We start from the raw sequence: 16,337 nt of genomic DNA on the forward strand, positions 1-16,337 counted from the left end.
GGTCACAAAGGTGACCTAATGAACAAGTTAGGATGGGTCGATGGGCTATGTAAAAAAAAAATGCTCATAACATTTTTTTGCGCATAATCATTCTTAGAAAATTAGATTTCAGTCTGCTCAGTCCTGCCGACTTTGAGCTCCTGCTTTAGGACCGCTTGTCACCTTAAATCCAAATAAACTGCTGCTGGCCACGCCCTCCAACTCAACACTTACTCTCACACGTGAAAATGGCTACAAACAGATGCACAATTATACAACCATACATCTTTGAAAAGCAGAAGTGGCGCTTCCCAGACAACTAACAAGAATGCAGCAGGTGGTTTCTGGATAGTAAGTCAACAATAAGTCTTTTCGGGGTTGCTGTGGTGACGCATGGGTTAAGCACAACCCACATAAAGAGGCCTTATGATTCATGGAAGTTCTGTAGAAAATACACTTCTTTAGAAATGTGGGCTGTTGCAGGTTCGATTCCCGGCCTGGTGACCTTTGATCCCTGTCTTCCCTCTCTCTCATTACTCTACTTTCCTGTCATAGCACTTTCAAACAAAGGCCACCAGAGCCAAAAAAACATTTAAAAAAAACAATAAGTCTTTTCCAGCAGCCATTGTACAGCCAATACAACAGCAAACCAGCTGACCAAACATGCCAGAGCTCCGCCGTTGTTGCTAAGCTACACTCGGCTGGGGGCGTGGGGGGTGAGATGAATATCGATTGTGACACAACAATAGGGAGGTTTTCGAAAAAACAAATTTTCCAGATACCAACAACCCCAATAGAAGGATGAAACCCTGCAAAAAGTGAGTTTTGCAAAGGGAGTTTTAAATATGAGAGGACATCACATCACCTATTCAGTCATGGATTAGGCCACCAACAGAGCAGTTGACACAAATCCATTTGGTTAATTTGGGTTTGCTTTGCTCCTCCAGGTGACTTTTATGAAGAGGAAGTTCGGCCTGATGAAGAAGGCCTACGAGCTCAGCGTTCTCTGCGACTGTGAAATAGCCCTCATCATCTTCAACAGCTCCAACAAGCTGTTCCAGTATGCCAGCACAGACATGGACAAAGTCCTGCTGAAGTACACCGAGTACAACGAGCCCCACGAGAGCAGAACCAACACCGACATTTTAGAGGTAAGGAGTCGATGGCGGCGTCTTCAGAGGGTTCACTTTGCCTCCTGTTCGTCTCATTTAGTCCATGTGCGTTCTGTTTATAGAGAGCATATTAGTTTTGATTCAAAGGCGCGACATGCAAATACGTCTCACGTACAACACGGCTTGTTTTGCATCAGCCGCCATGAAGCGTGTGTGTGTGGACAGTTAGTGAGAGGAGGAATCTGTCTGACCAACGTTTTCTTCGTCCATGTCAAGAAAAGGGAAGGAAGTGACAAAAAGGATGTATTTTAAAAAGGGGAATTTTGTGCTACAGTGTAGAGCTCAGAATTTCATCTTGATGTCTCCTTACTTCACTGTTTTTCTTTGAAAATGTAAGGAAATGAAATGTTCATAATTAAAAAAAAAAACCCTAAGCTTTTGTGTGACAGAGACAAAAATATGAATAACAGACAGGCAGATCAGTTTCATTTCTCAAATTCTAACTATTTAATCAGATATTGTAATGTCCACTTTTAGGCCTTTAGAGCTTCTCTCACTATTGTATATATAGTACACATGTCACTATTTATGCTGGTGAGAAGCATACGGCGTTTAATGCAGCTCTAAATGTGAGGAAAGAAGCAAATTCTGTGAAAGCTCAAGTCCTGCTCGATGCAGCCTGCTGCGTGAACGACTACGTTCCTGATGCTCAAGTTTAATTTTTTCAGAAAAAAGTTTTGTTTTCACGTTTGTTTTTGTTTTCAGCGTTGCCAAAAATGATATCTCGATATATATTTTTTAAAATACCTCAATGACAATATCACAGATTATATCCCACATTTTCTGCTTCCTCTATTTTTTTTCTTTGGCTAAACAAATATGTAACATCAAAACATAGTTGTTGTTTTCTTTTGCTTTTCTTTATACAGTCACTAGAAGTAAATAATTTATTGATAAGTCAATACATACAAAATTACAGAATATGTTTAGTACATCAACGAAAATATAAAGTAGATAAATATAAATGCTAACTAATTCTGGCCATAAGTAACAAAACTTAAAAACTCAAAAGAAACAAAGAGAACATTTGTTTTTCTAGTTGTTAAAAAGTGTTTGTGTTTTTCTAAGAAGTGAAAAAAGTATGTGCACAAGTAAAAATCTCTTTAATATAAAAGGAAATCTGGTGCCATTGTGAGTTATTGTCGAGCATCGTAACATCAACGACGTAAAAAACTGCAGATGCTTTGAAAACTATTAAACACGCATATGATTTAGAACATATGGAAGCTGCATATGGAAGCTGCAATATTAAAAAAAATTTTTTTTGAGTGAAAAGATTGGAATCGATCTGTTCAGACTAACTTGAAAAAATCAGATATGTCAAAAAGTGGTCAAATATTCACTGGCTGAATTAATCAAAAAGTAGGTGGGGCTGCCATCAGTTGGAGCCGCTCCAAACGTTCGGCAAACAGTTGGTGTGAAATTCTCCTGCACTAGCGCACATCCTTGGTCTACATGGCGTCTAGAAGTCGTGTTCAAATTACAGTTGTTGCCATAAAATGAGTTGCAGTCTGACTCGACTTAGGGCAAAATCTCAGCAGCATCAAAGTTTTTTCTCGCCGTTTTTGAGGCACACACCAGCAAACACCCCCTTTCCTGAAACGCAGGTTTTTCAGTGAGATGCTTGTCCTGTTTCATAGTCTCTACTCATTGGCTCTGCTGTTAGAAACGAATGGCCACCATAACTCGTGTTCTGTTTATTTAAACTCCCACTGTGTGGTTTGCCTTTCTTGGAGCCTGACTCTCACACTTGCACTAAGTTGTGATTTTACTCCTTTAGAGGAAATTAGATACATTTACTTCCTCAAAATGTACATTTAAGGCTCCACTTTGTGGCAGCCTTCAATGTGGAAAAGCCTTTAAGCTTCAAAAAAGTTCCTACTTGCCCAACCTCTCATGTCCGAAGCCAGTAACATAATCCGTAAAGCCTCTTCGAGTGATTGAACAATTTCTGAATGAAAACCAGTTGCAGTAAAGATGATCAATATGCACAATTCAAATATTGATACTAAAGAGTGTCTGTGTAAACTCTCCTGCTGTGAAACCACAACTGGACACCTGGGGAGGCTCCGACAGCCATTAGCCGTGCAGAATTTGCCTTCTCTCCACCTCATTTTGTTTATTCCCACAAATGTCATGCAGACATACGAGTCGGCTAATGCAGCACCTGACGTATTGGAAGGCTGCTTGTTTACATATCGGTTTGTCTATTTGGAACATTTAAGCTTGAAATTTGACTATATTTAAAGGACGGGTCCCTGTCGCTACAGCAGGCGTCCCGTGTCGGAGAGGTCCCACAAGAAGCTCCGTTGGATCAAATGATAATGATCAGGCAGGAAAATAAAACACTTAAGTTTTTTTCCACGCAGAACAAATGTATGTACAAATATTGTTTAATGTATATAAAAAATGACCAAACATGATCATTTCATTTTCATTTAAATTACAACAAAACGTCTTGTAGGTGTCAATGGCGAGTTTGGAAACGACTGCTTCAAGGTAACGTTTTGCCACCATTATTGCATCATCTTCTCTTCAAAAGTGGGAGCTGAAGTCACCAGTAACTGTTTAACACACAAACAGTGACACTTTTTTGCGATACTGAGCATTTAATGTACCTTTTGGATTGGTAATGGGAATGACTGGTACAGCCTGCCGTGAAAGCGTTTTTAAGACGGTGCCACCACTTTTAAATCATTCGTTTTGCATCTTTTTCATGAGGCGATGCAAAAACAAGCTGGCAGACTGTCAAAGGAGGCACAAATAATTATTATGTAAGGTTAAAATTAAGATTGTTGACTGAAGGGGTGTGCTGTGGTGGCACAGGGCTTAAGCACAGTCCACGTATGGAGGCCTCAGTCCTTGACGTGGCCGTCACAGGTTCGAATCCCGGCATGGCGACCCTTGCCGCATGTCTTCCCCCTCTCTCATTACCCACCTTCCTGTCAACTAACTATCAAATAAAGGTCACTAGAGCTGATAAAACCTTAAAAAAAGGATTGTTGACTGAAGCTGGTTAATGATTCCGATTTATTTGAGGTTAGAACCACCATAGATTGAGAATCACAAAAACCAGTCTATTTGAAGAACAGACTTAACATCATACTCAGATGAGCCTATTGAAGAAATTAACATTTATTAATTTGAGCAAATTTAAAAAAAAAATTCTCAAGTACTTTCAAAATAGAATATCAAATATAACTTTTTTTTTTAACAACAAAAAAACCCAAAGGAAGAAAACCTATATTTGTACTTGTTTGTCATGGTTTGTCATTGTTTGTGGTTTTCTATCGGCTCATCTTATCTCTACATTTTTAAAATAGCTTTGTTTAAGGCTTAATCACAATTAGAAATCACTGGTAACAGCAACTGTGGTGACGAAGCAGCTTTTAATCTTTAGTAATTTTTCTGAGAAGGGCCTGTTCAGTTTGGGGTCATATTTTTGGAAACGGCAACCTAATTGCGACATCTCTTTTGCTCAACTAGCTGTGAACAGTGCTGTATTGTTGTGAGATAAATGAGAAATAACTAGTGCTGTTCTCACTGTTTGTTTGGTCTGATCCTTCCAAAAGAACCTCTAGACCTTTTATAAATTAGTGTCTTATTGTTGCACTCCAGCACTCAGCGTAGGATAAAACTTGCACTATGCCCCCACGGTCGCCGGTGTTGTAACGACTGGCTCTGTTTATTGGGGTGCTACATTAAACCGACTCCCTTTTCAGTCGAGCATTCTGGTCAGGCTTCTAATAAATAATACACAGGGAAACATTGTGATGGAGCCTTAAGAAAGCGTGTGTGTGTGTGTGTGTGTGTGTGTGTGTGTGTGTGTGTGTGTGTGTGTGTGTGGGGGTGTGTGCGTGTGTGTGTGTGCGTGTATGAGCGTGTGTGTGTGCGTGCGTGTGCGTGTGTGTGTGTGCGTGTATGAGCGTGTGTGTGTCCATAAACAACTGCCCACAAACCTCAATGAAGGCTGATCCAACGTATTTGTTTGTAATACTTGTGGGGACCATTTTCCTGATACTTATTACGTTGGTCCCCACAAGGGTTTCCCCTTGTGGGGACCAACGTAATAAGTTGGTCCCCACAAGGGACCAACTTATTGGTCCCTTGTTTCTGTTTCTGAGTCAGGAGTTAGATTTAGGACTAAAGTGTGAATTGAGTTTTGGTTAGGATAAGGTTTAGTCTGTAGAAATGAATGGAAGTCAATGGAAAGTCCCCACAAAGATAGCCACGCAAACATGCAGTGTGTGTGTATGCGTGTGCGTGCGTGTGTGTGTGTGTTTGTGTATGAGCGTGTGTGTGTCCATAAACAACTGCCCACAAACCTCAATGAAGGCTGATCCAACATAAGTTCAGAAGTGTAGGTCAAAGGTTATCCACCACAACACCAACAACTGAACGTTACTACATGTTACTGCAGTCACACGTGTCTCTGCAGGCATTGAGTTTTTCACACAAAAACTTCTGCTTTTGGGTGCGTTTGTCTTCACTTTTGGTCAAATCATTGTTGATGTAGTTTAACGTGCCGAACTGTCTCGCTGCAGCTGCGTCTGCCCGATTTCTAGATCCAGACAAGATTGGATGACTTCTTTTTGCGATTTTTGTTTTCTATGCGTAAACCTCGCATGATTTAGGATTATGTGCGTTTGACTTTAACCATAAGGAGATGCAGTCTTAGTCATTAAATGTTACAACAGTCAGTCTACAAAAAATTTTAAAACAAAATCTATAATCTATTTAAAGCGGTAACAAGTTATATCTTCTATAACATTTACGTGTGAAGCAAAAATATTTACACACATTAAAAAAACAACATACCTTGCTTTTCTTTCTTCCTTTCTTTCCCCTCTGTTTGACAATAAAAAAAGACTAAATTTCTCCTGCTTTAGGTCATCTAGGATTTTCAAAACATTTCTGTTTATTAGAGGCCAGAATGACTTGGCCTGGCAAATGAACAAGCTAATATCAGCTTGTACTCTTTGTGCTCCTCTACTGCTGCCGACATAGTAACTTGTTATATTTCGCACCTTTTCAGACAAAAAAAAATAACAGCCTTAATCAGAATTGGCAGGTTGGACTTTTTAAAGATCGGTGATCAGCCAGGAAACTGCAATCAGTGCACTCCTAGTTAATAATATTATAATTGTTCTAAATGTTGTTGTAACAGCAGAATAATTGTTGCTTTTCTGTTTTGAATTGAAACAGTTACACAGCAAAAACAAAATCTTACCAAATATTTTTAATCTATTTTCTAGTGCAAATATCTCGGTACACTTTAAATAAGACAAAACTAACTCATAAGTAACTTTTCAGAAAGATATAGAAGCTAGTTTTGATTAATATTGGTGAAAAAGTGCTAGTTCCATTGGCAGATTATTTAATTTATTACAAGGCATTTTTCCCTTGTTATAAATGAAATAATCTGCCAGTGGAACTAGTATTTTTTTCATTGATATTAAGAATTATTAACTTAAAACAATCTCGTATTTTTTGCTGAAAAGTTAATTGTGAGTTAGTTTTGTCTTATTTCAAGTGTACTGCAATGTTTGCACTAGAAACTAGAGTAAAAATACTGGGTAGGACTTAGCAGTGTAAAACGTGCAGACAATGCACACCACAAGGCCATGAAACCGTGGCGCTTTTTACCAAAGGTTACCATTCAGTGACAATTTCCCATTCCCAATGCAGCGCTGTAAATGTTTAAAAACTTGCTTTCTTACTGATCCCAACAGTAAAACCAGTCAAATGCTTCACAGATCGAAACAGAGAAGACTCCTGGCCATGTAAAACAGCCCGAAAGCCCTTCCTGGTCACTTCATCTTCCTGACAGTTTGCTTTTGTCACTATAATTGACCTAGGCTCACGTCCAGCAGAGTGAAGTTTCAACAACAACAGAGACTCTGTCCAAGGTATGCAGTTCAGTCATGTCAGCCTGCGGAGATGACTGAGAAGTTCAGCGGAAAGAGAAGAATTACGACAGAGTGGAAGCTGAAAGCGCGGCTCAGCCGTTATTCGGGTCCGATCCTTCAGAACGACCGCACATTTCCTATAGGACGTGTTCTAAGGGAGTCTGCTTTTTTCTTCTTTTTTTTTTACTGCCAGCGATTTGTCGGATCATATCTCAAGTATTGTGCACTATTCTTAGCCTCGCGGGGCAGGAGTCCCTTGCCTGAAAAAGGCTCACTGGGGGGGCAATGAGGGGCTTTATTTTATCTTTGATGCTGCCCCAACAGCTACAAGACATCACCCTCACATGCTGTGATTCTTAACAGTGCAGCTCATGCCTCTTGGTGGCAACCGGCCAGATGCCTTTGGAGATCCACTAAAGCCCGCTTTGACATTTGAGATGATAAGAAGGCACACACCCTCAGATCCTGTAACAGACACTTAGAGATAGACCTCAGAGGCCAGACATGATGCAGTGCTTTAAACCCCCCTACGCACGCACACACGCACGCACGCAGGCACACACACACACACACACACACACACACACACACACACACACACACACACATCTATGGAGACTTATCTCACCGTGTGAGTCTTGGGACTAAATCCTGCTCGACCCACATGCCCCTGTTCTGCTCTGCTCCTCTCTGTCCTGGTGTCATCCAGTATTAGCCTCTTAGTGCATTTTTCAGGAAAAGACATGCATTATAAAGATGGACACAGATGCTACAGACCCATGGCGTCCAATTTGGTCTCCATCAGGTTAGCAGGAGAGCTGCAAGAAGAGCAAAAATATATACAGTATTTAACATAAGAAGCTAAGAATGCACCGATCTACTTTTTTTCACTCCCGATATCGATACTGATACCGATATCTGAGGTTCAGCATCAATGCGAAACAGAAAAATGGTGCTGACTAAAAACATTTCCTTTTTTTTTTCCCAAACAGACATAAATGTACTGAATTAAACATTTATTAGATAACTCTGCACCGGTACAGCACACTAAAATACATCAGTAACTTCAGAAGCTTGAAAACAAATAAAAACAACTTCAGTCAGTGCAATTAGGACTATAACAGCCAGTGTAAAATAAATAATAAAGAAACTGAAACTGATAGAAACAATAGGTTGGCCACATTGGTAAAACATGTAAAAGATAAACTACAACAAACCTACTTTCAAATGGTTCAGAAAGTTTAATTAGGAATTTTAAAAATAAACAATAAAACATAATGTCACCAAGAGCACAAAGCGTAGAATTAGCCTGAATAGATCTACTTTTATATATTGGGCACATTGTCACCAGATCTACAATCTTTTTCAATTTTGGGACCGATACTGGTATTAATATTGGATCGGTGCATCCGTTTGTCTTTTTTAAAAATGTAATTGGTTAGTAGATTCAGTAATGTTCAGCCTGCTTTTTTCCCCTAGTAGAGTCATTATTTACTTTCCCTTATTTTGTTCCCTATTTTTACATAGTGTTAACTTTCTGAGTGGACCCTTTGCCATGGCAACAGCCCTCATTATGTAACAGTAAACGCTGAGCTGGAGCTTGTAGCCGCCTGCTGTCCTTCCACCTCAGCCGTTGGGTGAACCGGTTCCCCTCATCAGAGCATGTCCAGTCTGCTGGAGGCATTCAACTTGTGTTGTGAAATGGGATATAGAATATGTGATCAGCTCATCTTGAAATCAAACAGTTGCAATAATTACAGTCCTTGACATTAATTATTAAATGTACCTATGAGTAGCGTCAGTTACTGCAGTTCCACCAGCTAGCGCTATGCCTTTATCTACTCTAAAAGTAAAGCTTTTGAGAATGACATGAAATAGTTTATCATTATAAACTCTATGCTTCATGCTTTCAGTATTGCCTTTTGTTTTTTTTAGATTTTTACAGTTCTCTGTCCTGGTCTCTGTGGGAAATTCAGAAAGTAAATGGCTTGCAATGGCTCTCAATGTTATACAAAAACTCTGGAGAAAGTTCTGGATTATTAGAGCTACAGCGTGCAACTTTTAGGGGAAAAAAAAAATAATCTTTTTTTTTTTTTTTACATATTTGGGACTTTTTTGATTAGTATGAGAGAGATATTCTCATATTGTTTCGTGATATTGTCTGTCTCATGTTATACTGTCGGGACAAATATGTAAAAAAACAAAAAAAAAAAAACATTTTTCTACAACTAAGGTTAGGGTGTGTTCAGCTGTCGGTGAAGTAAATACTTATGTCACTATTTCATCCAGATGAGCTGCAATGTTGAGTCAGTTTACTTTAAGCCATTAAAAGCAGCTAATTAACCCATTGCTGTTCAACTTGTTGTCTCCTCTGAAAAGGTAAAATATGGACTGACTAAGCAGTTTAGCTGAAATATGCTTAGGTTGTGTATCAAGGACCTGCTGTTGGAGGGGAAAAGCAAAGTTTGCTGTTTTGTTTCTTTTTGTTGAAACACTAAACAGAATTGATGGACAGGTTTGTGTCATCCAGTTCCTTGCAACAGTAGTCACAGCTCTTAAAGTTTTCCACTTCGTTTTAAACTACAACCACAAACTTTTATGTATTTCTTGGAGGTTTTTTACAGGACATAACAGCACAAATTATGAAGTGGAAGGAAAATGATGTATGGCTTTTAATTAAAATTTTTTTGTTTTTATTTAAAAAAAAACAACTGAAAAGGGGATTCTTACTCACAACAAAAGAAACAGTTACAACAATTCTCCTGTTTTATTGTTCCTGTCCTCACGTGCAGCTGGAGGAGAAAAACACAGCGCTCCGTGTTGAGTCACGGATCCTGTGGCTCACTCTTCACTGTCCACTGCAGTCCATCGTCTAAAAAAAAAAGAACGTGGGACAACTGCAAGCTTACCAAGACGATGGTCATTGTAGAAGAATCTAATTTAATTTAGTTGATTTGATTAGGACCGTGCACATTAATTAATATTGCCACAAATCACGGCTTTGTAAATATGCAGAAATTAGCACAGTGGCTAAATTTGTCCTAGGAGAAGTGAGCAGAAAAAACTAAACGCCTCACTATACAATTCGCAGGACAGGACACATAGTTCTATTAGAAAAGTACAAAATAATAATGATAATAACATCATCAGTAGAAAACAATTACACGAGAAACAACTAACCAACAGACAGGAACAGTACAAAATCTGGACCGCTGTTGTTTGTTGTGCACTCAAGAAATATTGGATGCACCCATCCAGTTTTTTTTTCTCTTCCGATAAAATACCCGTACCTGAGGTTAAGTAAAACACCTGACTTAAAATGTTTCTTTTTTTAAACACAGACATGAATTAACTGAATTACAAATGTATTTGCTAACTCTCCACGGGTGATATTGTCTGTCTCATGTTATACTCTCCACGAGTTAGCAAATAACTAACTTGTTATTTGCTCGTTATTTGGTGTATTTTTATTTTTAAATACACCAGTAACATCACAGGTTTTGTCAAACGTGTAAAAACAACTTTAGTTCAGTCAGTGCAATTAGGATCAAAACAGCTAACGTGAAATAGTGTAATTAGGAATTCTAGATACAGTGTAAAAATAATAATAAAGCATGACTTCGCTCAGAGTACAAAGCATAGAGTTGGACTGAATAGATCTGACCTTATGGATTGTGCACATGGTCACAGATACCTGATCTAGAATTTTCTTCAACATCGGACCGATACAGCAGATATTTACATCAGATCGTTGCATCTCTACCACCTGGCTGCGAGAAAAAAGAAGAAGAAGAAGAAAGAAAGAAAACGTTGTCGAAAGAAAACTGAGAAGTCCCAGCTGCTATTTGCCACAACACAAATAGGGCTCTTGTCAATTATCTGGAAGAATGTGCTCTGGTGAGCGCAGCTCTTAAAATTTTCTGCAGTTCCTCTCTCCGACTCACGTCGCTGTCAGAGGATTTCTCTGACCGGATCAGAGAAGACGCAGCACATCTGCGTTTGTTTCAGGAGTTTACGAGAGCATTGAAACGCTCTGCTGCTTTACGAGAGCTCGAGAGTGTGACCCCTCGAGAGGTCGCCCGGCTGCGAAAGTGGCGTTCAAGGTCTGTGGTGAAAAATAGATGTGTCAGAGTGTTTTTAAAGCTTTGGGGTAACTACCAGTGTCTGGGAATGCAGCAGCGGCCGTGTGCCGGTCGGCCAGTCCGTCCCGTTCACGCTGTGACCTTATAATGAGAGGAGCAGAGAGGAGGGAGACCGCAGAGCTCGAGTCACGCTCCAGGCACGTCTGCTAGTGCAGGTGCTGTTAAATCCCATCCACTCACCCACTCCGCTGTGCTGTTTTCAAGGTTCGCCATCTTTCCCAGTGTTTCGCTAACAACCCCACAGCTAACTTCAAGCTGTGAAAACAACACAGGTTCAGCACTGAGCCACCTCTGTTTGATGAAGGGATTATGTAGCCTTTAAGATTCATATCTTGCGCCAGTAAGGTGGAGCCAAGGATGTTTTCTGTGTGAAATCATCCACAATTGATCAAGTCAAGCTGAGCTCTAAAAACAGCTATGTTTTTTTTTTTTTTATCTGAATGCTTTTTACCACAGACTTTTTAAATTAATTGTAGCTACTGGCTTTTGATAGAATATTTTTATATATAAGGTGACACACTGCTTTTCCGTTACAAATATGTGTAAAACTTTGTTGATATTAATGTTGAAAAAACCCAATTTCGCAAACAAGGGTTTTCCATTAAATCAGGAATTAGAACAAACTTAGAATGTAGAGTAACTCTGCATTCTTGTTCTGCAATTAACATTATCAGAACAAGAATCTGATATAAATTACTGACTACTTATGGGGAACTAATATGTATTTTTATTTATTTTATTTTACTTTTCTTCTTTTGCTCTTTTCTTTGGTTTGTTATTTTGATTATAAGAACCACATTTAAAAATCCCAATGCGTTTGATCACTCGAAAAGTCATTGAAAACACACGCGTTGTGGTTCTCCTACCGTACTTCCTGTAGTCTTCTTCGTGGTTTGCATCAGTAGCAACATCCGGTTGTTGATCATGTGACTGGTATGATTGGGGAACAAGTGTTTCCGTGGCAGTTTAGCAAAATAAACCAATGTGTGTCCTAATAAAACACACTTGTGGTTTGTAGCATTCACATTCATTGTCATGTTCAGTTCATGAACTCGTTGCCATTGAAATGTGAAACAACTGAGAAGATCGCAGAATGTCATTACTGAGAATTTTCTATTCTTACTATTATTAATAGTATTATTAAAAATTATTTTATTAATTGAAATGTGGACAGAGAGAAGGATGTTTTTGTTGTAACATTTAGTGGTGAAATATTTAGTAAATATACATTTTATTCCTTTTTTAAAATAGTTTTTACATGAAAAGTGTTTTTGATTGTATTGGATTTTTATTTTGCACCTAAAGGGAATACAACTAGTCATGTTTTTTCTGTAACAGTGATGCTATTCTATTCAGAGAGCTCACCTTTGACTTCATGTTAAAATATGAAAAACAGCAAAAATAAGTTTCCTAAAACTTTTTTAGCACGTTTGTTCCATCCCCTCTGCCTACCGCCTTACTTGCATGGTAAAAAAAAATTTGTTTTCCTCCGATCTTTAATAGATTTTGTGCTTTTGTGTGCTGCCTTTTACCCACAGGCGCTGCATAAGAAGGAGCACAGAGGCTGCGACAGCCCAGACAACGAGTCGTCCTACGTCCTCACCCCCAGCACCGAGGAGAAATACAAAAAGATCAATGAAGAGTTTGACAACATGATGAAAAGTCATAAAATAGTAAGCAACATTTTGGTAGACTTTTTTTATTGTCACATTGGAACAGAAGAATAAATTCTGAAATGTTGGATTTTGTCGAGGAGATGCATTTTTCACATCTGAAAGACAAATGAGAAAATGTCAAAACCTTTGGGACATGTTCTATTTAATTATTACAGACATTAAGCTTACGCAGTGTTTATTGCCCGTTTCATGACTGTAAAGCACTTTGAACAGCCTTGTTGCTGAAACATGCCATACAAATAAACTTGTCTGGACTTTCGTTCCCACTAGTCCACAGGTCAGCCACAGCAGCATTTCATGCATGCAGCATCAGGCAGCACCACCTATTGCCATGGAGCGGGAGGAGGAGGAGTGACTTCCCAGGCTCTAACTGCAGCCACAGCAGTTCTGTCTGACAGCGGGATCCTTTGCTCGCCTCACACACACACCCACAGAAACACAAACTCCTCACAAAGATCTCCCAGCACCGGAATCACAGGTCAGTGTCACAGCATTGTTAGCACTTTTAAGGAATGAACCACAGAGTGACGCTAAAGTGATGGGAGGCCCAGGTGGCCAAATGTGCTCCAAATGGCCATATATATATATATATATATATATATATATATATATATATATACACAGCTAATTAAGAGACCACTTAAAGCGATCAGTTTCTCTGATATTACTTTTTATAGTTATGTGTTTGAGGAAAATGAACAAAATGAACATTGTTCTTTTATTCTATGTCTCTGAAACTCCAAGCAAAAATTTTGTATTTATTTGCAGAAAATGAGAAATGGTCAAAATAACAAAAAAGATGCAGTGCTTTCAGACCTCAAATAATGCAAAGAAAACAAGTTCATATTCAATCGGTTCAGTGCAGTGGTCTGTACCACTGTACTGGTGTGCGTGTGTGTGTGCCTGTGTGTGTATGTATGTGTGGACTGAATTAAATAAAAAAGATATATGCAATGTCTGACAACAATACTTAGCATGCTGGTGTGTTTGTGCGTGTCTGTGAATATGTTTTCATGAATAATCGTTTGTGAATGTATTTAACTGGAAGGGCAGTTTGATAACAGCTGAGTTTTACTGAAGTAACCAGCTTTCACTTTGTGCACCTTAGAAGTGAAACGTTTGACTGAACTTGAAATTTCTCTAAAGAAATGAAACGTTTCAAGGAAGCACGAAGGTGTGCGAAAAAGATTATATGCGCCTTATGAACAAAAATCATGAAAAAAGTATCTAAAGACGCATTTCTCTGTGTGTGTGTGTGTGTGTGTGTGTGTGCATGTGTGTGTGTGTGTGTGTGTGTGTGTGTGTGTGTGTGTGTGCACATGTGTGTGTGTGCTCACCATTAGGTGGCCTGCTGGGCAGCTCAGATCTGGCTCTGCACAATGGCTCTGGAGCAGCTGGTATGTATCTTATAAACATGCTCTGACACACACAGCGCTTTCACATACAGACACTTTGTTTTCCTGTGATCCATTGAAGTCGAAGCATGTAGGATTTAGGTCTGTTGTCTTTGGGTTGTGTCCTGCCGATGACGTCATCAGGCCTCCGGTTTATCACATCTCAGCTTCAGGGTGGGACAACTGAGTCAATGTGTGTTGGCTTCCTAAATGCTTGCTGCTCCACTCTGTTGCTCTGATTTAGGCTGCACCGCGCTCTCTAGGAGAAGAACTTAATAGCCTCCATTTTGTGAAAGCAACAATAGCCTTTACTTGGCACAACTCTGTGATCAGATCAGGATTTAGCTATGAGGTACAAGATAAAGCTGTGCTACCATGAGCTACTGCCTTAAATCTGGTGTCAGTCTGTACTAAAGGAGTCTTTAGCACAGACTCCTTATATTTCAGTCTGTACTAAATATACATATAAGGAGTATCAAACCGTTCAACAGTTTCAGCCTTGTTGAGAAAAAGAAACATTTCCCTTTTTTCTCATTTTTATGGGATTATTAGCGCTTTTAAAGAATACAAGAGAATGTTTTTGGGGCTATTGCAATAAGCAATGTATCAATACATCACATGACAAATTAAAACAACTTTGATTATTTTCAGTTGCATGATTTATTGTTTTTCTTTTTTGTTCCTCTCTTTCTACCAAAAACTGGGTTATAAAAGTCTTCAGTCTGGTTCATTGGTCTTAACTAGACCATTTTTTGAAGGACAATTTTGTTAACAGAGACTTCATAATGTATTTTATTTCTTGTTCCTGTTGTTCTGTTTATTTATTTTGAATATTTAAAACGTCTTCCTGTGTTAAATGATCATTAGTATTTAAAGTTTATTCATCTTTGAGAATGTGTTCTTGCATTACCGTTGTATTACTTGAAAATTGTCTCAAAGCAACAATATTATCGTTTATCGCAATAACTTCTGAGGCAAATTATACGCAACAACCTAGTCACGTGGTTATGGTTTGGATAAATAAATATGGATTAAATGCATACTTTCTATGAGCCTTTCTCGTAAACAAGTCCTGATTCTCGCTGCAGTCAAACTTTGCAGAGCAACCGTGCAATTTGGAGGTGTGTGGCCTCCTCACTACTCATACATAGATTCCCATCCATTCCATAGATCCAAGCCGGAGAAGCCGGACTGATTTTGGAATGCTGCGGTGCCAATAGAATCGCATTAATTTACCTGGAGTGCTGCTGGAGTGTGATAAGCTGTTTCGAGGTCCAGGGTGTTTATGATCAACTCTTCTTCACATGCTTATATATCGTGTTTGTTCAAACCTTACAACAATTTTACCAGAGCTGAATCCTGGAAATGTTATTACATAATGTTAGGAGAAAGAGAGAGAGAGAGAGAGAGAGAATGAATTATTAATTATTATCTCTTGTATAATGTATAGCTGCTCTGTCTCCATTCTGTTGTGGACAGTATGACTTCAACACATATAAAGTCTTTCTTTCCTGATTCCTGAACCAGTCGAGTCTTTTAAGAACCAACAAACGAGATGTTTTAACAAGACCGTTCGGATTCTGCTTTCCGCCACTGATCAGACGTCTCTTTCTCAGTGAACGGATTCATGGGCTCCAGCGGTGGAGGCATCCTGGGGAAGACCGGACCCACCAAATCTCCTCCTTCTCTCCCACACCAGGCCAGCGGCCCAATCCCTGGTGGCCGCAAAAGTGACCTGCGGGTGGTCATCCCTCACTGCAAAGGAATGATGCTGGTATGGATTCCCCTGAGTCCCAAACGTTCTCACCCACACCTGAGGTCACGTCAGGTGACCCTTGAGTAAAAGGGTGTTCCGATCGCTCTCCTTGTTCCTGGTTGATTTGGATTGTCATGGCTTTCCGCTTATGAAAACCCCAAGATAGTGTATGTTATGAGTAAAAAGAAAATACTGCACATTCACGGGGAAGATTCCAGAGTCTAGGGCCGTCCATCAGAAACTCTCCACAAAGCAAACCACAAAAAGTCATAAGCTGGCCGTGTCCAGGCATATTAATGGAAAGTCGAG

At 39.3% G+C, this 16,337-nt stretch overlaps 1 protein-coding gene across 6 annotated transcripts in view; it reads left to right on the top strand.

Annotated features, from left to right (window-relative positions):
• Positions 1-16,337, top strand: part of LOC103462206 (myocyte-specific enhancer factor 2A-like) — a 49,109-nt gene that overhangs the window by 27,484 nt on the left and 5,288 nt on the right. For all 6 annotated transcript variants that reach the window (XM_008404855.3, XM_008404857.3, XM_008404856.3 and 3 more), the window contains 5 exons: positions 927-1,130; positions 12,741-12,875; positions 13,149-13,356; positions 14,222-14,275; positions 15,889-16,046. In XM_008404855.3, coding sequence (XP_008403077.1) covers positions 927-1,130; positions 12,741-12,875; positions 13,149-13,356; positions 14,222-14,275; positions 15,889-16,046 — 759 coding nt within the window. The remainder of the gene's footprint in view (positions 1-926; positions 1,131-12,740; positions 12,876-13,148; positions 13,357-14,221; positions 14,276-15,888; positions 16,047-16,337) is intronic.

This window comes from Poecilia reticulata, chromosome 3, assembly GCF_904066995.2.
Source record: "Poecilia reticulata chromosome 3, P_reticulata-male-v2, whole genome shotgun sequence".
NCBI lineage: Eukaryota > Metazoa > Chordata > Actinopteri > Cyprinodontiformes > Poeciliidae > Poecilia > Poecilia reticulata.